A 22,981-nucleotide genomic window follows, 5' to 3' on the forward strand; every position below is an offset into this window, starting at 1 on the left:
TCTCTCTCTGTCTCCCTCTCTCTCTGTCTCCCTCTCTCTCTGTCTGCCTCTCTCTTTCTCCCTCTCTCTCTGTCTCCCTCTCTCTCTGTCTCCCTCTCTCTCTGCCTCCCTCTCTGTCTGCCCCCCTCTCTGTCTGCCTCCCTCTCTGTCTGCATCCCACTCTCTCTGTCTGCCTCTCTCTGTCTGTCTCCCTCTCTCTGTCTCCCCCTCTCTCTCTCCCTCTCTCTCTGTCTCCCTCTCTCTCTCTCCCTCTCTCCCTCTCTCTCTCACTCTCTCTCTGTCACCCTCTCTCTCTGTCTCCCTCTCTCTCTGTCTGCCTCTCACTCTGTCTGCCTCTCTCTCTGTCTGCCTCTCTCTCTGTCTGCCTCTCTCTCTGTCTCCCTCTCTCTCTGTCTGCCTCACTCTCTGTCTCTCTTTCTCCTTCTCTCTCTGTCCCCCTCTCTCTCTGCCTCCCTCTCTCTCTGTCTGCCTCTCTCTGTCTCCCTCTCTCTCTGTCTGCCTCTCTCTATCTCCATCTCTCTCTGCCTCTCTCTCTGCCTCTCTCTCTGCCTATCTCTCTGTCCCCCTCTCTCTCTGCCTCCCTCTCTCTCTGTCTGCCTCTCTCTGTCTCCCTCTCTCTCTGTCTGCCTCTCTCTATCTCCATCTCTCTCTGCCTCTCTCTCTGCCTCTCTCTCTGCCTATCTCTCTGTCTCCCTCTCTCTCTGTCTCCCTCTCTCTCTGTGTGCCTCCCTCTCTGTCTTTTCCCTCTCTGTCTGCCTCTCGCTCTCTCTGTCTTCCTCTCTCTCTGTCTCCCTGTCTCTCTGTCTCCCTCTCTGTCTCCCTCTCTCTCTGTCTGCCTCTCTCTCTGTCTCTCTGTCTCCCTCTCTCTCTGTCCCCCTCTCTCTCTGTCTCCCTCTCTCTCTGTCTGCCTCTATCTGTCTCCCTCTCTCTCTGTCTGCCTCTCTCTGTCTCGCTCCCTCTCTGCCTCTCTCTCTGTCTGCTTCTCTCTCTCTGTCTGCCTCTCTCTCACTGTCTGCCTCTCTTTATGTCTTTCTCTCTCTCTGTCTGCCTCTCTCTCTCTCTGCCTCTCCCTCTGTCTGCCTCTCTCTCTGTCTGCCTCTCTCTCTGTCTGCCTCCCTCTCTGTCTTCCTCCCTCTCTGTCTGCCTTCCTCTCTCTCTGTCTGCCTCTCTCTCTCTGTCTCCCTCTCTCTGTCTCCCTCTCTCTCTGCCTCTCTCTCTGTCTCTCTTTCTCCCTGTCTCTCTGTCTCCCTCTCTCTCTGTCTGCCTCTCTCTCTGCCTCTCTCTCGGTCTCCCTCTCTCTCTCTGTCTCCCTCTCTCTCTGTCTCCCTCTCTCTCTGTCTGCCTCTCTCTCTGTCTCACTCTCTCTCTCTGACTCCCTCTTTCTCTGTATCCCTCTCTCTCTGTCTCCCACTCTCTCTGTCTCCCTCTCTATCTGTCTCCCTCTCTCTCTGTCTCCCTCTCTCTCTGTATCCCTCTCTCTCTGTATCCCTCTCTGTCTGCCCCCTCCCTCTCTGTCTGCCTCCCTCTCTCTCTGTCTGCCTCTCTCTCTCCCTCTCTCTCTCTCTGTCTCCCTATCTCTCTGTCTCCCTCTCTCTATGTAGCTCTGTCTCCCTGTCTCTCTGTCTCCCTCTCTATCTGTCTCCCTCTCTCTCTGTCTCCCTCTCTCTCTGTCTCCCTCTCTCTCTGTATCCCTCTCTGTCTGCCCCCCTACCTCTCTGTCTGCCTCCCTCTCTCTCTGTCTGCCTATCTCTCTCCCTCTCTCTCTCTCATTCTCCCTCTCTCTCTGTCTCCCTCTCTCTCTGTCTCCCTCTCTCTCTGTCTGCCTCTCTCTCTGTCTCCCTCTCTCTCTCTGTCTCCCTCTCTCTCTGTCTCCCTCTCTCTCTGTCTCCCACTCTCTCTGTCTCCCTCTCTATCTGTCTCCCTCTCTCTCTGTCTCCCTCTCTCCCTGTCTCCCTCTCTCTCTGTATCCCTCTCTGTCTGCCCCCCTCCCTCTCTGTCTGCCTCCCTCTCTCTCTGTCTGCCTCTCTCTCTCCCTCTCTCTCTCTTTGTCTCCCTATCTCTCTGTCTCCCTCTCTCTATGTATCTCTGTCTCCCTGTCTCTCTGTCTCCCTCTCTCTCTGTCTCCCTCTCTCTGTCTCCCTCTCTCTCTGTCTCCCACTCTCTCTGCATCTCTCTGTCTGCCTCTCTCTGTCTCCCTCTCTCTCTGTCTCCCACTCTGTCTGTCTGCCTCTCTCTGTCTGCCTCTCTCTCTGTCTCCCTCTCTCTCCTTCTCCCTCTCTATCTGTCTCCCTCTCTATCTGTCTGCCTCTCTCGCTGTCTGCCTCTCTCTCTGTCTGTCTCTCTCTCTCTCTCTCTCTCTCTCTCTCTGTCTGCCTCTCTTTTTGTCTGCCTCTCTCTCCCTCTCTCTCTCTGTCTCCCTCTCTCTCTGTCTCTCTCTCTCTGTCTCCCTCTCTGTCTGTCTCCCTCTCTGTCTGTCTCCATCTCTCTCTGTCTCCATCTCCCTCTGTCTGCCTCTATCTGTCTGCCTCTCTCTCTGTCCCCTCTCTCTCTGTCTGCCTCTCTCTGTCTCCCTCTCTCTCTGTCTCCCTCTCTCTCTGTCTGCCTCTCTCTTTCTCCCTCTCTCTCTGTCTCCCTCTCTCTCTGTCTCCCTCTCTCTGTCTCCCCCTCTCTCTGCCTCTCTCTCTGTCTCTCTGTCTCCCTGTCTCTCTGTCTCCCTCTCTCTCACTCTGTCTCCCTCTCTCTCTGTCTCTCTCTCTCTCTGGTTCCCTCTCTGTCTGACTACATCTCTCTCTGTCTCCATCTCTCTCTGTCTGCCTCTCTCTGTCTGCCTCTCTCTCTGTCTGCCTCTCTCTCTCCCTCTCTCTCTCTCCCTCTCTCTCTCTCCTTCTCTCTCTCTCCCTCTCTCTCTGTCTCCCTCTCTCTCTCTCCCTCTCTCTCTGTCACCCTCTCTCTCTGTCTCCCTCTCTCTCTGTCTGCCTCTCACTCTGTCTGCATCTCTCTCTGTCTGCCTCTCTCTCTGTCTGCCTCTCTGTCTGTCTGCCTCTCTCTCTGTCTGCCTCTCTCTCTGTCTCTCTGTCTCCCTCTCTCTCTGTCCCCCTCTCTCTCTGTCTCCCTCTCTCTCTGTTTGCCTCTCTCTGTCTCCCTCTCTCTCTGTCTGCCTCTCTCTATCTCCCTCTCTATGCCTCTCTCTCTGCCTCTCTCTCTGCCTATCTCTCTGTCTCCCTCTCTCTCTGTCTCCCTCTCTCTCTGTCTGCCTCCCTCTCTGTCTTTTCCCTCTCTGTCTGCCTCTCGCTCTCTCTGTCTTCCTCTCTCTCTGTCTCCCTGTCTCTCTGTCTCCCTCTCTGTCTCCCTCTCTCTCTGTCTGCCCCTCTCTCTGTCTCTCTGTCTCCCTCTCTCTCTGTCCCCCTCTCTCTCTGTCTCCCTCTCTCTCTGTCTGCCTCTCTCTGTCTCCCTCTCTCTCTGTCTGCCTCTCTCTGTCTCCCTCTCGCTCTTCCTCTCTCTCTGTCTACCTCTCTCTCTCTGTCTGCCTCTCTCTCTCTGTCTGCCTCTCTCTCTGTCTGCCTCTCTCTCTGTCTGCCTCTCCCTCTGTCTGCCTCTCTCTCTGTCTGCCTCTCTCTCTGTCTGCCTCCCTCTCTGCCTTCCTCCCTCTCTGTCTGCCTCCCTCTCTCTCTGTCTCCCTCTCTCTCTGTATCCCTCTCTGTCTGCCCCCCTCCCTCTCTGTCTGCCTCCCTCTCTCTCTGTCTGCCTATCTCTCTCCCTCTCTCTCTCTCATTCTCCCTCTCTCTCTGTCTCCCTCTCTCTCTGTCTCCCTCTCTCTCTGTCTGCCTCTCTCTCTGTCTCCCTCTCTCTCTCTGTCTCCCTCTCTCTCTCTGTCTCCCTCTCTCTCTGTCTCCCTCTCTCTCTGTCTCCCACTCTCTCTGTCTCCCTCTCTATCTGTCTCCCTCTCTCTCTGTCTCCCTCTCTCCCTGTCTCCCTCTCTCTCTGTATCCCTCTCTGTCTGCCCCCCTCCCTCTCTGTCTGCCTCCCTCTCTCTCTGTCTGCCTCTCTCTCTCCCTCTCTCTCTCTTTGTCTCCCTATCTCTCTGTCTCCCTCTCTCTATGTATCTCTGTCTCCCTGTCTCTCTGTCTCCCTCTCTCTCTGTCTCCCTCTCTCTGTCTCCCTCTCTCTCTGTCTCCCACTCTCTCTGCATCTCTCTGTCTGCCTCTCTCTGTCTCCCTCTCTCTCTGTCTCCCTCTCTGTCTGTCTGCCTCTCTCTGTCTGCCTCTCTCTCTGTCTCCCTCTCTCTCTGTCTCCCTCTCTATCTGTCTGCCTCTCTATCTGTCTGCCTCTCGCTGTCTGCCTCCCTCTCTGTCTGTCTCTCTCTCTCTCTCTCTCTCTCTGTCTGCCTCTCTTTTTGTCTGCCTCTCTCTCCCTCTCTCTCTCTGTCTCCCTCTCTCTCTGTCTCCCTCTCTCTCTGTCTCCCTCTCTCTCTGTCTCCCTCTCTGTCTGTCTCCATCTCTCTCTGTCTCCATCTCCCTCTGTCTGCCTCTATCTGTCTGCCTCTCTCTCTGTCCCCTCTCTCTCTGTCTGCCTCTCTCTGTCTCCCTCTCTCTCTGTCTCCCTCTCTCTCTGTCTGCCTCTCTCTTTCTCCCTCTCTCTCTGTCTCCCTCTCTCTCTGTCTCCCTCTCTCTGGCTCCCTCTCTCTCTGACTCCCTCTCTGTCTGCCTCCCTCTCTGTCTGCATCCCTCTCTATCTGTATGCCTCTCTCTGTCTGTCTCCCTCTCTCTGTCTCCCCCTCTCTCTGCCTCTCTCTCTGTCTCTCTGTCTCCCTGTCTCTCTGTCTCCCTCTCTCTCTCTCTGTCTCCCTCTCTCTCTGTCTCCCTCTCTGTCTGACTACATCTCTCTCTGTCTCCATCTCTCTCTGTCTGCCTCTCTCTCTGTCTGCCTCTCTCTCTGTCTGCCTCTCTCTCTCCCTCTCTCTCTCTCCCTCTCTCTCTCTCTCCTTCTCTCTCTCTCCCTCTCTCTCTGTCTCCCTCTCTCTCTGTCTCCCTCTCTCTATGTCACCCTCTCTCTCTGTCTCCCTCTCTCTCTGTCTGCCTCTCACTCTGTCTGCATCTCTCTCTGTCTGCCTCTCTGTCTGTCTGCCTCTCTCTCTGTCTGCCTCTCTCTCTGTCTCTCTGTCTCCCTCTCTCTCTGTCCCCCTCTCTCTCTGTCTCCCTCTCTCTCTGTTTGTCTCTCTCTGTCTCCCTCTCTCTCTGTCTGCCTCTCTCTATCTCCCTCTCTCTGCCTCTCTCTCTGCCTCTCTCTCTGCCTATCTCTCTGTCTCCCTCTCTCTCTGTCTCCCTCTCTCTCTGTCTGCTTCCCTCTCTGTCTTTTCCCTCTCTGTCTGCCGCTCGCTCTCTCTGTCTTCCTCTCTCTCTGTCTCCCTGTCTCACTGTCTCCCTCTCTGTCTCCCTCTCTCTCTGTCTGCCCCTCTCTCTGTCTCTCTGTCTCCCTCTCTCTCTGTCCCCCTCTCTCTCTGTCTCCCTCTCTCTCTGTCTGCCTCTCTCTGTCTCCCTCTCTCTCTGTCTGCGTCTCTCTGTCTCCCTCTCTCTCTGCCTCTCTCTCTGTCTACCTCTCTCTCTCTGTCTGCCTCTCTCTCTCTGTCTGCCTCTCTCTATGTCTGCCTCTCTCTCTGTCTGCCTCTCTCTCTGTCTGCCTCTCCCTCTGTCTGCCTCTCTCTCTGTCTGCCTCCCTCTCTGCCTTCCTCCCTCTCTGTCTGCCTCCCTCTCTCTCTGTCTGCCTCTCTCTGTCTGTCTCCCTCTCTCTGTCTCCCTCTCTCTCTGTCTCTCTCTCTGTCTCTCTGTCTCCCTGTCTCTCTGTCTCTCTCTCGGTCTCCCTCTCTCTCTGTCTCCCTCTCTCTCTGTCTCCCTCTCTCTCTGTCTGCCTCTCTCTCTGTCTCCCTCTCTCTCTGTCTCCCTCACTCTCTGTCTCCCACTCTCTCTGTCTCCCTCTCTATCTGTCTCCCTCTCTCTCTGTCTCCCTCTCTCTCTGTATCCCTCTCTGTCTGCCTCCTCCCTCTCTGTCTGCCTCCCTCTCTCTCTGTCTGCCTCTCTCTCTCCCCCTCTCTCTCTCTGTCTCCATATCTCTCTGTCTCCCTCTCTCTATGTCTCTCTGTCTCCCTGTCTCTCTGTCTCCCTCTCTCTCTGTCTCCCTCTCTCTCTGTCTCCCTCTCTCTCTGTCTCCCACTCTCTCTGCATCTCTCTGTCTGCCTCTCTCTGTCTCCCTCTCTCTCTGTCTCCCTCTCTGTCTGTCTGCCTCTCTCTGTCTGCCTCTCTCTCTGTCTCTCTCTCTCTCTGTCTCCCTCTCTATCTGTCTCCCTCTCTATCTGTCTGCCTCTCTCGCTGTCTTCCTCTCTCTCTGTCTGTCTCTCTCTCTGTCTCTCTCTCTCTGTCTGCCTCTTTTTGTCTGCCTCTCTCTCCCTCTCTCTCTATGTCTCCCTCTCTCTCTGTCTCCCTCTCTCTCTGTCTCCCTCTCTCTCTTACTCCTTCTCTGTCTGTCTCCATCTTTCTCTGTCTCCATCTCCCTCTGTCTGCCTCTATCTGTCTGCCTCTCTCTCTGTCCCCTCTCTCTCTGTCTGCCTCTCTCTCTCTCCCTCTCTCTCTGTCTGCCTCTCTCTGTCTCCCTCTCTCTCTGTCTCCCTCTCTCAATTCAATTTCAATTTCAATTTCAATTTAAGGGCTTTATTGGCATGGGAAACGTGTGTTAACATTGCCAAAGCAAGTGAAGTAGATAGTAAACAAAAGTGAAATAAACAATAAATATTAACAGTAAACATTACACTCAGAAGTTTCAAAAGAATAAAGACATTTCAAATGTCATATTATGTATATATACAGTGTTGTAACAATGTGCAAATAGTTAAAGTACAAATGGGAAAATAAATAAACATAAATATGGGTTGTATTTACAATGGTGTTTGTTCTTCACTGGTTGCCCTTTTCTTGTGGCAACAGGTCACAAATCTTGCAGCTGTGATGGCACACTGTGGTTTTTCACCCAGTAGATAAGGGAGTTTATCAAAATTGGGTTTGTTTTCGAATTCTTTGTGGATCGCTGTAATCTGAGGGAAATATGTGTCTCTGTCACGGTTTCGGCCGAGGCTGCTCCTCCTCCTTGTTCGGGCAGGCTTCGGCGGTCGTCGTCCCCGGAGTACTAGCTGCCACCGTTCGATGTTTCATGTTTGTTTGGTTTTGTCTGTTTGTACACCTGTCCCTTGTTAGTGTTTGATTTTGTTTCCTATTTAGTTATCGTGTGTTGGGTCAGGTGTTATGTGTGATTGTTTTTTGTCAAGCTGTTGCTCTCGGGATTTGCTCTCGTGTTTTGTTGTGTTTCGAGAGTCCGCACTGTGTGCGCTATCGTTGTTTTACGCACTGTGTTTATTTGTGCGTAATTTGTATTTTGCCTCCCGGTTGGGTTGGCTGTTCGCCTGTTTGGTGCTGCTTTCGTTGACTAAAGTCTGTTCACGAACGCCCGTGTTTCCTGCGCTTGATTTCCACACCGCATCTACACTCAGCTACTGACAGTCTCTAATATGGCCATACATTTGGCAGGAGGTTAGGAAGTGCAGCTCCGTTTCCACCTCATTTTGTGGGCAGTGTGCACATAGCCTGTCTTCTCTTGAGAGCCAGGTCTGCCTACGGCGGCCTTTCTCAATAGCAAGGCTATGCTCACTGAGTCTGTACATAGTCAAAGCTTTCCTTAAGTTTGGGTCAGTCACAGTGGTCAGGTATTCTGCCACTGTGTACTCTCTGTTTAGGGCCAAATAGCATTCTAGTTTGCTCTGTTTTTTTGTTTGTTCTTTCCATTGTGTCAAGTAATTCTCTTTTTGTTTTCTCATGATTTGGTTGGGTCTAGTTGTGTTGTTGTTGTTGTTGTCCTGGGGCTGTGTGGGGTCTGTTTGTGTTTGTGAACAGAGCCCCAGGACAAGCTTACTTAGGGGTCTCTTCTCCAAGTTCATCTCTCTGTAGGTGATGGCTTTGTTATGGAAGGTTTGGGAATCGCTTCCTTTTAAGTGGTTATAGAATTTAACAGCTCTTTTCTGGATTTTGATAATTAGCGGGTATTGGCCTAATTCTGCTCTGCATGCATTATTTGGTGTTTTACGTTGTACACGGAGGATGTTTGTTGGTGAGCGGACCCCAGACCTCAGAACCATAAAGGGCAATGGGTTCTATAACTGATTCAAGTATTTTTAGCCAGATCCTAATTGGTATGTCAAATTTTATGTTCCTTTTGATGGCATAGAAGGCCCTTCTTGCCTTGTCTCTCAGATCGTTCACAGCTTTGTGGAAGTTACCTGTGGCGCTGATGTTTAGGCCGAGGTATGTATAGTTTTTTGTGTGCTCTAGGGCAACGGTGTCTAGATGGAATTTGTATTTGTGGTCCTGGCAACTGGACCTTTTTTGGAACACCATTATTTTTGTCTTACTGAGATTTACTGTCAGGGCCCAGGTCTGACAGAATCTGTGCAGAAGATCTAGGTGCTGCTGTAGGCCCTCCTTGGTTGGTGACAGAAGCACCAGATCATCAGAAAACAGAAGACATTTGACTTCAGATTCTAGTAGGGTGAGGCCGGGTGCTGCAGACTGTTCTAGTGCCCTCGCCAATTCGTTGATATATATGTTGAAGAGGGTGGGGCTTAAACTGCATCCCTGTCTCACCCCACGGCCCTGTGGAAAGAAATGTGTGTGTTTTTTGCCAATTTTAACCGCACACTTGTTGTTTGTGTACATGGATTTTATAATGTCGTATGTTTTTCCCCCAACCCCACTTTCCATTCATTTGTATAGCAGACCCTCATGCCAAATTGAGTCAAAAGCTTTTTTGAAATCAACAAAGCATGAGAAGACTTTGCCTTTGTTTTGGTTTGTTTGTTTGTCAATTAGGGTGTGCAGGGTGAATACGTGGTCTGTCGTACGGTAATTTGGTAAAAAGCCAATTTGACATTTGCTCAGTACATTGTTTTCACTGAGGAAATTAACTAGTCTGCTGTTAATGATAATGCAGAGGATTTTCCCAAGGTTGCTGTTGACGCATATCCCACGGTAGTTATTGGGGTCAAATTTGTCTCCACTTTTGTGGATTGGGGTGATCAGTCCTTGGTTCCAAATATTGGGGAAGGTGCCAGAGCTAAGGATGATGTTAAATAGTTTAAGTATAGCTAATTGAAATTTGTGGTCTGTATATTTTATCATTTCATTGAGGATACCATCAACACCACAGGACTTTTTGGGTTGGAGGGTTTGTATTTTGTCCTGTAGATCATTCAATGTAATTGGAGAATCCAGTGGGTTCTGGTAGTCTTTAATAGTTGATTCTAAGATTTGCATTTGATCATGTATATTTTTTTGCTGTTTGTTCTCTGTTATAGGGCCAAAAAGATTGGAGAAGTGGTTTACCCATACATCTCCGTTTTGGATAGATAGCTCTTCATGTTGTTGTTTGTTTAGTGTTTTCCAATTTTCCCAGAAGTGGTTAGAGTCTATGGATTCTTCAATTACATTAAGCTGATTTCTGACATGCTGTTCCTTCTTTTTCCGTAGTGTATTTCTGTATTGTTTTAGTGATTCACCATAGTGAAGGCGTAGGCTCAGGTTTTCTGGGTCTCTATGTTTTTGGTTGGATAGGTTTCTCAATTTCTTTCTTAGGTTTTTGCATTCTTCATCAAACCATTTATCACTGTTATTACTTTTCTTTGGTTTTCTGTTAGAGATTTTTAGATTTGATAGGGAAGCTGAGAGGTCAAATATACTGTTTAGGTTTTCTACTGCCAAGTTTATACCTTCACTATTACAGTGGAACGTTTTGTCCAGGAAGTTGTCTAGAATGGATTGAATTTGTTGTTTCCTAATTGTTTTTTGGTAGGTTTCAACACTACTTTCCTTCCATCTATAGCATTTCTTAATATTATTCAGTTCCTTTGGCTTTGATGCCTCATGATTGAGTATTGCTCTGTTCAAGTAGACTGTGATTTTGCTGTGGTCTGATAGGGGTGTCAGTGGGCTGACTGTGAACGCTCTGAGAGACTCTGGGTTGAGGTCAGTGATAAAGTAGTCTACAGTACTACTGCCAAGAGATGAGCTATAGGTGTACCTACCATAGGAGTCCCCTCGAAGCCTACCATTGACTCTCTCTCTCTGTCTGCCTCTCTCTCTGTCTGCCTCTCTCTCTGTCTGCCTCTCTCTCTGTCTGCCTCTCTCTCTGTCTCCCTCTCTCTCTGTCTGCCTCTCTCTCTCTGTCTGCCTCTCTCTCTCTGTCTCCCTCTCTGTCTGTCTCCCTCTCTCTCTGTCTCCCTCTCTCTCTATCTACCTCTCTCTCTGTCTGCCTCTCTCTCTCTGTCTGCCTCTCTCTCTCTGTCTGCCTCTCTCTCTCTGTCTGCCTCTCTCTCTGTCTGCCTCTCTCTCTGTCTCCCTCTCTCTCTGTCTGCCTCTCTCTCTGTCTGCCTCTCTCTCTGTCTGCCTCTCTCTCTGTCTGCCTCTTTCTCTTTCTCCCTCTCTGTCTGTCTCCCTCTCTCTCTGTCTCCCTCTCTCTCTTTCTCCCTCTCTCTCTATCTTCTTCTCTCTATGTCTGCCTCTCTCTCTGTCTGCCTCTCTCTCTGTCTGCCTCTCCCTCTGTATGCCTCTCTCTCTGTCTGCCTCTCTCTCTGTCTGCCTCCCTCTCTGTCTTCCTCCCTCTCTGTCTGCCTCCCTCTCTCTCTGTCTGCCTCTCTCTGTCTGTCTCCCTCTCTCTGTCTCCCTCTCTCTCTGCCTCTCTGTCTGTCTCTCTGTCTCCCTGTCTCTCTGTCTCCCTCTCTCTCTGTCTGCCTCTCTCTCTGCCTCTCTCTCGGTCTCCCTCTCTCTCTGTCTCCCTCTCTCTCTGTCTCCCTCTCTCTCTGTCTGCCTCTCTCTCTGTCTCCCTCTCTCTCTCTCTCTGTCTCCCTCTCTCTCTGTCTCCCTCTCTCTCTGTCTCCCACTCTCTCTGTCTCCCTCTCTATCTGTCTCCCTCTCTCTCTGTCTCCCTCTCTCTCTGTCTCCCTCTCTCTCTGTATCCCTCTCTGTCTGCCTCCCTCCCTCTCTGTCTGCCTCCCTCTCTCTCTGTCTGCCTCTCTCTCTCCCTCTCTCTCTCTGTCTCCCTCTCTCTATGTCTCTCTGTCTCCCTGTCTCTCTGTCTCCCTCTCTCTCTGTCTCCCTCTCTCTCTGTCTGCCTCTCTCTGTCTCCCTCACTCTCTGTCTGCCTCTCTCTGTCTCCCTCTCTCTGCCTCTCTCTCTGTCTCCCTCTCTCTCTGTCTCCCCCTCTCTCTGTCTGCCTCTCTCTCTCTCTATCTCCCTCTCTCTCTGTCTGCCTCTCTCTCTGCCTCCCTCTCTCTCTGTCTGTCTCTCTCTGTCTGTCTGTCTGTCTCCCCCTCTCTGTCTCCCTCTCTCTCTGCCTCTCTCTCTGTCTCCCTGTCTCTCTGTCTCCCTCTCTCTCTGTCCCCCTCTCTCTCTGTCTGCCTCTCTCTGTCTCCCTCTCTCTCTGTCTCCCACTCTCTCTGTCTGCCTCTCTCTCTGTCTGCCTCTCTCTCTGTCTCTCTCTCTCTGTCTCTCTCTCTCTCTGCCTCCCTCTCTCTCTGTCTCCCTCTCTCTCTGTCTCCCTCTCTCTCTGTCTCCCTCTCTCTCTGTCTCCCTCTCTCTCTGTCTCCCTCTCTGTCTGTCTCCCTCTCTGTCTGTCTCCCTCTCTGTCTGTCTGCCTCTCTCTGTCTGCCTCTCTCTGTCTACCTCCCTCTCTGTCTCCCTCTCTCTCTGTCTCCCTCTCTCTCTGTCTCCCTCTCTCTCTGCCTGCCTCTCTCTGTCTCCCTCTCTCTCTGTCTGCCTCTCTCTCTGTCTGCCTCTCTCTGTCTGCCTCTCTCTCTGTCTCCCTCTCTCTCTGTCTCCCTCTCTCTCTGTCTCCCTCTCTCTCTGTCTCCCTTCTCTCTCTGTCTCCCTCTCTCTCTGTCCCCCTATCTCTCTGTCTTCCTCTCTCTCTGTCTGCCTCTCTCTCTCTGTCTGCCTCTCTCTCCCTCTCTCTCTCTCTGTGTTCTTTATTTCACTCTTATTATTATCTATCCTGATGCCAAGTTACTTTACCCTGCCTTCTAGTACATATCTACCTCAAATACCTCATACCTCTGCACATTGATCTGTACTGGTACTCCCTGCCTATAGCTCCATTCTTGTGTACTTTATTTTATTCCTCTTCTGTTACTATTTTATTTTTCAACTCTGCATTGTTGCGAAGGGCTCATAAGCAAGCATTTCACACTAAAGTCTACACCAGTTACTATTCAAGTCGGAAGTTTACATACACTTAGGTTGGAGTCATTAAAACTCGTTTTTCAACCACTCCACAAATGTCTTGTTAACAAACTATAGTTTTGGCAAGTCGGTTAGGACATCTACTTTGTGCATGACACAAGTAATTTGTCCAACAATTGTTTACATACATATTATTTCACTTATAATTCACTGTATCACAATTCCAGTGGGTCAGAAGTTTACATACACTACGTTGACTGTGCCTTTAAACAGCTTGGAAAATTCCAGAAAATTATGTCATGGTTTTAGAAGCTTCTGATAGGCTAATTGACATCATTTGAGTCAATTGGAGGTGTACCTGTGGATGTATTTCAAGGCCTACCTTCAAACTCAGTGCCTCTTTGTTTGACATCATGGGAAAATCAAAAGAAATCAGCCAAGACCTCAGAGGAAACATGTACAAATGTATCTATATCCACAGTAAAACGAGTCCTATATCAACATAACCTGAAAGGCCGCTAGACAAGGAAGAAGCCACTTCTCCAAAACCGCCATAAAAAAGCCAGACTACGGTTTGCAACTGCACATGGGGACAAAGATCGTACTTTTTGGAGAAATATCCTCTGGTCTGATGAAACAAAAATAGAACTGTTTGGCCATAATGACCATCGTTATGTTTGGAGGAAAAAGGGTGTTGCATGCAAGCCGAAGATCACCATTCCAACCGTGAAGCACGGGGGTGGCAGCATCATGCTTTGGGGGTGCTTTGCTGCAGGAGGGACTGGTGCACTTCAGAAAATAGATGGCATCATGAGTAAGGAAAATTATGTGGATATATTGAAGCAACGTCTCAAGACATCAGTCAGGAAGTTAAAGCTTGGACGCAAATGGGTCTACCAAATGGACAATAACCCCAAGCATAGTTCCAAAGTTATGGCAAAATGGCTTAAGGACAACAAAGTCAAGGTATTGGAGTGGCCATCACAAAGCGCTGACCTCAATCCTATAGAAAATTTGTGGGCAGAATTGAAAAAGCGTGTGTGAGCAAGTAGGCCTACAAACCTGACTCAGTTACACCAGCTCTGTCAGGAGGAATGGGCCAAAATTCACCCAACTTATTGTGGGAAGCTTGTGGAAGGCTACCCGAAACGTTTGACCCAAGTTAAACTATTTAAAGGCAATGCTACCAAATACTAATTGAGTGTATGTAAACTTCTGACCCACTGGGAATGTGATGAAAGAAATAAAAGCTCTCTATTATTATTCTGACATTTCACATTCTTAAAATAAAGTGGTGATCCTAACTGACCTAAGACAGGGAATTTTTTACTAGGATTAAATGTCAGGAATTGTGAAAAACAGAGTTTAACTGTATTTTGCTAAGGTGTATGTAACCTTCCGACTTCAACTGTATATTCAGTGCATGTGACAAATAACATTTGATTTGATCTTTCGCTCTCTCTTTCTCTCTCACTGTCTTTCTCTCTCTCTCTCTCTCTCTCTCTCTCTCTCTCTCTCTCTCTCTCTCTCTCAATCTATATTTCATTCCCAACATGTGCAATGTGTAGAACATTCCAGAGCAATTTTCCATCAACCAAGCAGACCATGTGATTGTCTTTCAACAAAGATTGATATACAGTAGGTGTGTTAGTTCAATAAGAAATGGTTCTATTTACAGAACAATGATATTCCAGCAACTTTGAGCTTCTATGCATGAGTAATAATGATGTAATATGCAGTTCTTCAGTCAAGGATAAACCCTAGCGACAAAGATAAAAGACAATCAGGACATACACTGTAACAATTACTGTGACTATTGACTTTTCACTGCATCTTACATTTACATTCACATTTTAGTCATTTAGCAGACGCTCTTATCCAGAGCGACTTACAGTTAGTGCATACATTAATTTTTATTTTTTTCATACCCCCTGTGGGAATCGAAACCCACAACCCTGGCGTTGCAAACGCCATGCTCTATCAACTGAGCTACATCCCTGCCGGCCATTCCCTCCCCTACCCTGGACGACGCTGGGCCAATTGCACGCCGCCCCATGGGTCTCCCGGTCGCCGCCGGCTACGACAGAGCATGGATCTTGTCGAATGTCTATCGTGTCTTCAGCTCTCATCCGGTTGTGGTTTTAGTTTTGGGTGTGTGAGTTTCAAGAGGTATTTGAATGTAAATTGTATGACTAATATGATTAGGTTGAGAATGTTTTATTAACATATCCCACAAACACAATCACCAAGATGCGTTTAACGATCTGACTTATTCATACAGAAAGAGAAAGAATGCCTTGTTCTAGTCCTTATGGATGAAGGTTGCTGTGTGTCCTGTGTCCACAGCAGTGGAGGCTGCTGAGGGGAGGACGGCTAATAATAATGGCTGGAATGGAGCGAATGGAATGGCATCCAACACATGGAAACCATGTGCTTGATGTATTTGATACCATTCCACCAATTCTGCTCCACGAGCCCGTCCTCCCCAATTAATGTGCCACCAACCTCCTGTGATTCACAGTTATTGTTATTGACCATAACATGAAATTCAGAGGAAATGTTCACAGTACTGTATAAAATCTGTGCAGAAATAAATGTTCATTTCTGATATTGAAAGGTCAAAGGGGTTGGTGTGGTTTATTGTCAAGTTACAACACAGAAGCAGCAGTGCATTTCTAAAAGCATTGTGACCTCCGTAAAGCAAGTTCTATGTGTCCATAAGGTTGACAATTCAAACTATAAGTGCATGTTTGGCGCCATCTGGTGAAGTCTGAAATCTGGCAGCACTAATACAGACCAAAGGGCTCTGGTCAAAAGTAGTGCACTATATAGGGAATAGGGTGCCATTTGGGATGCACACTTTGATAATTACATGGGTTTCCAAAGCACACATTCGTAGCTCTTTTTCATTCAGTTGTCATTCCCAGCCACCAATAACCTGCAGATGTTTTGGACATCCAGTATCCACATAGTTTCTCAATTGATGCTGAGTAATTATTGCCCATCTCAGTTTTTACATTAGAAGAAGGGTGTGTTTCTTTTTCCATTGAAAAGTGTGAGTGAGGTTTGTGGAGCTGGGGTGTGTCAAAAGTTGTGTCACAATGCATTGCTGTGATAGGGTGGTACCTGGCTGTGAGGAATGTGTTACAGGTCGGCACATGCACAGGTGCAGAAACCACAACTTTCCCAGACCTGCAGTGACCGCAGCAACAATGTTTCATTTGTTCTCCCTCATCATGACAGAACACAAAATACAGTACTACAGAATGTGCTATGAGCTGGCTGTATGGATAGCATTTGTTACAACAGTCTCATTGGCACAAATCCCTTACTATTTTTTTCTATCTAAAATATCTTAGTATTGTATGTAATAGAACTAACAGCAGCTAGTATAACATCAGCAAATACAGGAAAAGGCCAAACTATTACATTAGAATGCAGTATTTCTGTCACGGTCGTTATAAGAGGCAGACCAAGGCGCAGCGTGATAGGCGTACATCTTTTAATGAGTACTTTAACAATAACAACAAAACGATACGTGAAGTCTAAAGGTTAAACACCACAAACCTATACAGATCAAGATCCCACAATTAACTGTGCCAAACAGGCTGCCTAAGTATGGTTCCCAATCAGAGACAACGAGAATCAGCTGCCTCTGATTGGGAACCACCCTGGCCAACATAGAAAAAAACGATCTAGAACAGAAACCTAGAAAACTAAACATAGAAACTAACACCCTGGCTCAACATTAAAGAGTCCCCAGAGCCAGGGCGTGACAGTACCCCCCCCAAAGGCGCGGACTGCGACCGCGCCAACCAAACACCACAGGGGAGGGGCCGGGTGGGCATTCCGCCTCGGAGGCGGATCCGGCTCCGGGCGCGACCACCACTCTCTCTCTCGCCCTCGTGGTCTGGCCCTGCTGGCCGGAGCTGGACTGAACACCGGTGGAGCGGATTGCTCTGGCTCCGGCGTGGAGCAGCTGACCGGTGCCGGACCAGGCACAGGTGGAACAGGCACGGACCGTGCCGGACTGACGACGCGCACCACTGGCTTGGTGCGGGGAGCGGGAACGGGCCGGACCGGGCTGGCAACGCGCACCACTGGCTTGGTGCGGGGAGTAGGAACAGGCCGGACCGGGCTGGCGACGCGCACCACAGGCTTGGTGCGGGGAGCAGGAACGGGCCGGACCGGGCTGACGACGCGCACCACTGGCTTGGTGCGGGGAGCAGGAACGGGCCGGGCTGGCGACGCGCACCACAGGCTTGGTGCGGGGAGCAGGAACAGGCCGGACCGGGCTGGCGACGCGCACCACAGGCTTGGTGCGAGGGGCAGGAACAGGCCGGGCCGGGCTGGCGACGCGCACCACTGGCTTGGTGCGGGGAGCAGGAACAGGCCGGACCGGGCTGGCGACGCGCACCACAGGCTTGGTGCGGGGAGCAGGAACGGGCCGGACCGGGCTGGCAACGCGCACCACTGGCTTGGTGAAGGGAGCAGGAACAGGCCGGACCGGGCTGGCGACGCACACCACTGGCTTGGTGCGGGGAGCAGGAACAGGCCGGACCGGGCTGGCGACGGGCACCACTGGCTTGGTGCGGGGAGCAGGAACAGGCCGGACCGGGCTGGCGACGCGCACCACTGGCTTGGTGCGGGGAGCAGGAACAGGCCGGACCAGGCTGGCGACGCGCACCACTGGCTTGGTGCGGGGAGCAGGAACAGGCCGGACCGGGCTGGCGACGCGCACCACAGGCTTGGTGCGAGGGACAGGAACAGGCCGGACCGTACTGGAAACACACACCACTGGCCTTGTGCGGGGATCAGGAACGGGCCGGACCGGACTGGTAACACACCCCAGTACCTCTCGCCGTGCCTCTACACTCTCCTTCCCCCTCATGACCAATGGCCCCCGTAACCTGGTGGCCTCCTCTCCTAGTCCACAAACTCGCCCTGTAGCTGCCTCCAGCAGCCCCGTCGTCCATGCCGTGTGCCTCCCCCCCCAAAAAATGTCTTGGGGTTGCCTCTCGCCTGTCCGACGACGGCACGGTTGGCGCCGTACCTCCTCTCTCGCCAGGGCTTTAACTTTTGCCCATGGCCCTTTGCCCGCGAACATGTCCTCCCAAGACCACCATTCGCCCACCTGGGACATCGCCAACTTCTCCAGTTCCTTTCCCGGTGTCTGCTCCTGAACACGCTGCTTGGTCCTTCTTTGGTGGGATCTTCTGTCACGGTCGTTATAAGAGGCAGACCAAGGCGCAGCGTGATAGGCGTACATCTTTTAATGAGTACTTTAACAATAACAACAAAACAACAAAACGATACGTGAAGTCTAAAGGTTAAACACCACAAACCTATACAGATCAAGATCCCACAATTAACTGTGCCAAACAGGCTGCCTAAGTATGGTTCCCAATCAGAGACAACGAGAATCAACTGCCTCTGATTGGGAACCACCCTGGCCAACATAGAAAACAACGATCTAGAACAGAAACCTAGAAAACTAAACATAAAAACTAACACCCTGGCTCAACATTAAAGAGTCCCCAGAGCCAGGGCGTGACAATTTCCTGTTCTTCATTCCTTTCTGCTCTCGTTCAAAGGTTTGCCTAATTTTCTATGGGTTCCGTGCCACACCTGGGTTTGTGCACGAACAAGCAAAAGTGTAATCAGAGTAGGCGTGACTTCAGCCAATTCCTCCTCTCCTCCACGAGTCTGTGGAAACAGGAATCTACTCTACTCTGCCTGACACAGCTGAAGTTTTCTGAACATAGAAGGTGAATATCTTTACATTGTCTTCATCATAATTAACATCTTCTGCCTGCTAGAATATTTAGCGTGTGATACATTGGGATCAGAACTGTTTGTTTGCTACCTTGCCTAGACTTTTAGAAACATGCATCTACCTGCAAACTCTCGAGTTTCAGGGTTGAAGGGGAGATTAAAGAGATTTTAAATTAATGTTATTTTGTTTCTGTTGGCAAAGCTACTCTCAAAGCTACTCTCAAAGCTACTCTTCAGCTGTCATTATCTTTACACTCCAGACTTACTCTGTTTCCACACATCTAAATGCCACTATACAGGTTTTTTCCCTGTAACTCCCTCAGACCAGCCAAGATGCCAGAGAACGCAGAGGCCGTTTCAGCCACTCTAACCACCAACAGGAACTGTACTATAGAGATCACCAATGTCACCACCGGGTACTGTCTCATCAACCCCAAGTATGTTGACATTCAATACTCTAATCTCCTTACATTACTTACAGTATACCACTATGGAAATGGAATTACATAACCAAATAGCAAACCAGCTGACCATCCCCAGATTGTTATTTGTCTGTTACTTTTCGGTGAAATTCCTCATTGTAAATATATTTTATGGCAGGCTTCTCTTGGATGGGTGGTTTTCATGTGTAACGTGGCATTGAACACATCCACCTATCCATCATGAAGTGACACAATGTGTCTCATTGCACATTGCATGCTGGTTCACTCTGTGTTGCTTACGAATCCATAACAGCACTCACACTCCATCCATCTGCACAGAGTGGCTGGACAGAAAGAAAGGAAGAATGAAATGACTAAAAGTAGAGGGACAGTGATCGTAAAAGTACACGTTTAAAAGTGTATTTTCACATGACTTTAAGTCCTTGTAAGGTTTTGCATTTTGAATAAATGACCATCTTCAGCAACATGAATGTTCAGATAATTAATTAGAACCTTAATGACACCCCTTACCCATTACTACCCCCCAGGGTGTACATGTCCAGTGGCTACTGCTACCATCCACCCCAGCCCACAGTCCGCACCACCAAGACAGAGGTGTGCTCCTTCACCAAGGATGACGACACAGCCACGGGCGCCGTGGGGGTCCTGACCTACGACCTTTTCCACATGCAGAGCCGCGTGTGCTCAGAACGCATGGCCATCATGTTCTCCGTGCCCTATGACTACAACTTCTACAAGAACTGGCTGGGGGTGGGCGTCTTCGAGGTGGCACGCGCCTGCGACAAGCAACTGTACAACCACATGTACAATGAGAAGGACTTCAGCAAGTTTGCCCGATCAGAGGCCCGTGGGTCAGGGGTGGAGTACAAGGCCCAACACGTAGACCTGAGGGCCACCATGTCCAATGTTGGGAAGTCCATCATTAAGGTGGAGCTCTATGATAAAATGGGGCGCCACTAAGGGAAAACAAGCTGGTAGCTGAGCCATTTTACCAACTCACAGCAGGGAAAGAGTTTATATTGATACATAACCATGTACTAAATATAATAATGAATGAATCAACCAACTGAGGTGGTTTATGTTTTCCAGTTAATACATCTTTATTAACTGGACGATATTACTGTCTAATTGTTCACAACACTCGATTCAGAGTATTTTTCTGCACCTGTACATGTTTATTTTAATAAAACATTTAACAATGAATTGGTGTAAGATGTTTTGGTGATAACCTTTAACATGTACTTACACACTCTAACAGTTTCATGTATCATTAATAATTACCATTAAGAATAAATAGCTATACATTGTATTCAGTTTCCTAGAACTGTCCGTTTTTAATGAATCGTAAAGAGACTTTATACTGGCCATAATACAATAATTCCATGTGATTCAGTGACTATTGGCTCAGAATTTATCATTATCCTTTCAGGATTTATATGGTTCTTGGTCTCTTGCCTTGTCCAACGTCCTGTAGAACTGCACCACATAAGAGATGACCGTAGCTTCAGAGGTGCATGTATTTACTTGTTCATCTTATTCAGTGCCTCTGTTGCACAATGCCATTGCAACGAATTACCTAAATCCTCCAAGTCAGTCAAGCATCCAGTCACACATAATCTATCATGAGAAACTGAGTATACTGCAGAGTGACTACTCCCTGCTTACATAATGAACCTTTATCTACCAGGAACCATGCAAAAGTATTAATCCCCCTTGGCGTTTTTCCTATTTTGTTGCATTACAACTTGTAATTTAAATGGATGAACATACACAAAATAGTCCAAATTGGTGAAGTGAAATGAAAAAATAACTTGTTTCAAAAAAGTCTAAAAAAAAAATAACGGAAAAGTGGTGCATGCATATGTTTTCACCCCCTTTTGCTATGAAGCCCCTAAATAAGATCTGGTGCAACCAATTACCTTCAGAAGTCACATAATTAGTTAAATAAAGTCCACCTGTGTGCATTCTAAGTGTCACATGATCTGTCACATGATCTCAGTATATATACAGTGGGGGAAAAAAGTATTTAGTCAGCCACCAATTGTGCAAGTTCTCCCACTTAAAAAGATGAGAGAGGCCTGTAATTTTCATCATAGGTACACGTCAACTATGACAGACAAAATGAGAAAAAAAATCCAGAAAATCACATTGTAGGAGTTTTAATGAATTTATTTGCAAATTATGGTGGAAAATAAGTATTTGGTCAATAACAAAAGTTTCTCAATACTTTGTTATATACCCTTTGTTGGCAATGACACAGGTCAAACGTTTTCTGTAAGTCTTCACAAGGTTTTCACACACTGTTGCTGGTATTTTGGCCCATTCCTCCATGCAGATCTCCTCTAGAGCAGTGATGATTTGGGGCTGTCGCTGGGCAACACGGACTTTCAACTCCCTCCAAAGATTTTCTATGGGGTTGAGATCTGGAGACTGACTAGGCCACTCCAGGACCTTGAAATGCTTCTTACGAAGCCACTCCTTCGTTGCCCGGGCGGTGTGTTTGGGATCATTGTCATGCTGAAAGACCCAGCCACGTTTCATCTTCAATGCCCTTGCTGATGGAAGGAGATTTTCACTCAAAATCTCACGATACATGGCCCCATTCATTCTTTCCTTTACACGGATCAGTCGTCCTGGTCCCTTTGCAGAAAAACAGCCCCAAAGCATGATGTTTCCACCCCCATGCTTCACAGTAGGTATGGTGTTCTTTGGATGCAACTCAGCATTCTTTGTCCTCCAAACACGACGAGTTTAGTTTTTACCAAAAAGTTATATTTTGGTTTCATCTGACCATATGACATTCTCCCAATCCTCTTCTGGATTATCCAAATGCACTCTAGCAAACTTCAGACGGGCCTGGACATGTACTGGCTTAAGCAGGGGGACACGTCTCGCACTGCAGGATTTGAGTCCCTGGCGGCGTAGTGTGTTACTGATGGTAGGCTTTGTTACTTTGGTCCCAGCTCTCTGCAGGTCATTCACTAGGTCCCCCCGTGTGGTTCTGGGATTTTTGCTCACCGTTCTTGTGATCATTTTGACCCCACGGGGTGAGATCTTGCGTGGAGCCCCAGATCGAGGGAGATTATCAGTGGTCTTGTATGTCTTCCATTTCCTAATAATTGCTCCCACAGTTGATTTCTTCAAACCAAGCTGCTTACCTATTTCAGATTCAGTCTTCCCAGCCTGGTGCAGGTCTACCATTTTGTTTCTGGTGTCCTTTGACAGCTCTTTGGTCTTGGCCATAGTGGAGTTTGGAGTGTGACTGTTTGAGGTTGTGGACAGGTGTATTTTATACTGATAACAAGTTCAAACAGGTGCCATTAATACAGGTAACGAGTGGAGGACAGAGGAGCCTGTTTAAAGAAGAAGTTACAGGTCTGTAAGAGCCAGAAATCTTGCTTGTTTGTAGGTGACCAAATACTTATTTTCCACCATAATTTGCAAATAAATTCATTAAAAATCCTATAATGTGATTTTCTGGATTTTTGTTTCTCAATTTGTCTGTCATAGTTGACGTGTACCTATGATGAAAATTACAGGCCTCTCATCGTTTTAAGTGGGAGAACATGCACAATTGGTGGCTGACTAAATACTTTTTTCCCCCACTGTACACCTGTCCTGAAAGGCCCCAGAGTCTGCATCACCACTAAGCAAGGGGCACCACCAAGCAAGCGGCACCATGAAGACCAAGGAGCTCTCCAAACAGGTCAGGGACAAAGTTGTGGAGAAGTACAGATCAGGGTTGGGTTAAAAAAAGTATCCGAAACTTTGAACATCCCACGGAGCACCATTACATCCATTATTAAGAAATGGAAAGAAATATGGCACCACAACAAACCTGCCAAGAGAGGGCCGCCCACCAAAACTCACGGACCAGGCAAGGACGGCATTAATCAGTGAGGCAACAAAGAGACCAAAGATAACCCTGAAGGAGCTGCAAAGCTCCACAGCGGAGATTGGAGTATCTGTCCATAGGACCACTTTAAGACGTACACTCCACAGAGCTGGGCTTTACGGAAGAGTGGCCAGAAAAAAGCCATTGCTTAAAGAAAAAAATAACCTAACACGTTTGGTGTTCGCCAAAAGGCATGTGGGAGACCCCCCAAACATATGGAAGAAGGTACTCTGGTCAGATGAGACTAAAATCGAGCTTTTTGGCCATCAAGGAAAACGCAATGTCTGGCGCAAACCCAACACCTCTCATCACCCCGAGAACACCATCCCCACGGTGAAGCATGGTGGTGGCAGCATCATGCTGTGGGGATGTTTTTCATCAGCAGGGACTGGGAAACTGGTAAGAATTGAAGGAATGATGGATGGTGCTAAATACAGGGAAATTCTTGAGGGAAACCTGTTTCAGTCTTCCAGAGATTTCAGACTGGGACGGAGGTTCACCTTCCAGCAGGACAATGACCCTAAGCATACTGCTAAAGCAACACTCGAGTGGTTTAAGGGGAAACATTTAAATGTCTTGGAATGGCCTAGTCAAAGCCC

The 22,981-nt window shown here is 48.6% G+C and overlaps 2 protein-coding genes across 3 annotated transcripts in view; one reads left to right on the plus strand and one right to left on the minus strand.

Annotated features, from left to right (window-relative positions):
- The window catches only part of LOC311104443 (zinc finger protein 385C-like), a gene marked incomplete at both ends in the record, with an annotated part of 664,983 nt that overhangs the window by 338,230 nt on the left and 303,772 nt on the right, over window positions 1-22,981 (minus strand). The window lies entirely within an intron of this gene.
- LOC311103366 (uncharacterized protein) lies at window positions 17,801-19,880 on the plus strand. Of its 2 annotated transcripts, none has more exons than XM_084144928.1 (3): window positions 17,801-18,037; window positions 18,368-18,481; window positions 19,015-19,880. In XM_084144928.1, the coding sequence occupies exons 1-3, from the start codon at window positions 17,880-17,882 to the stop codon at window positions 19,445-19,447; spliced, it is 705 nt and encodes a 234-aa protein (XP_084001054.1). In that variant the 5' UTR covers window positions 17,801-17,879; the 3' UTR covers window positions 19,448-19,880. The 2 variants fall into 2 exon arrangements, with proteins under 2 accessions (XP_084001054.1, XP_084001055.1); XM_084144929.1 differs by having other exon boundaries at window positions 17,938-18,037; window positions 18,344-18,481; window positions 19,015-19,869.

Source organism: Coregonus lavaretus (genome assembly GCF_964263955.1).
Source record: "Coregonus lavaretus genome assembly, chromosome: 28".
Classification (NCBI taxonomy): domain Eukaryota; kingdom Metazoa; phylum Chordata; class Actinopteri; order Salmoniformes; family Salmonidae; genus Coregonus; species Coregonus lavaretus.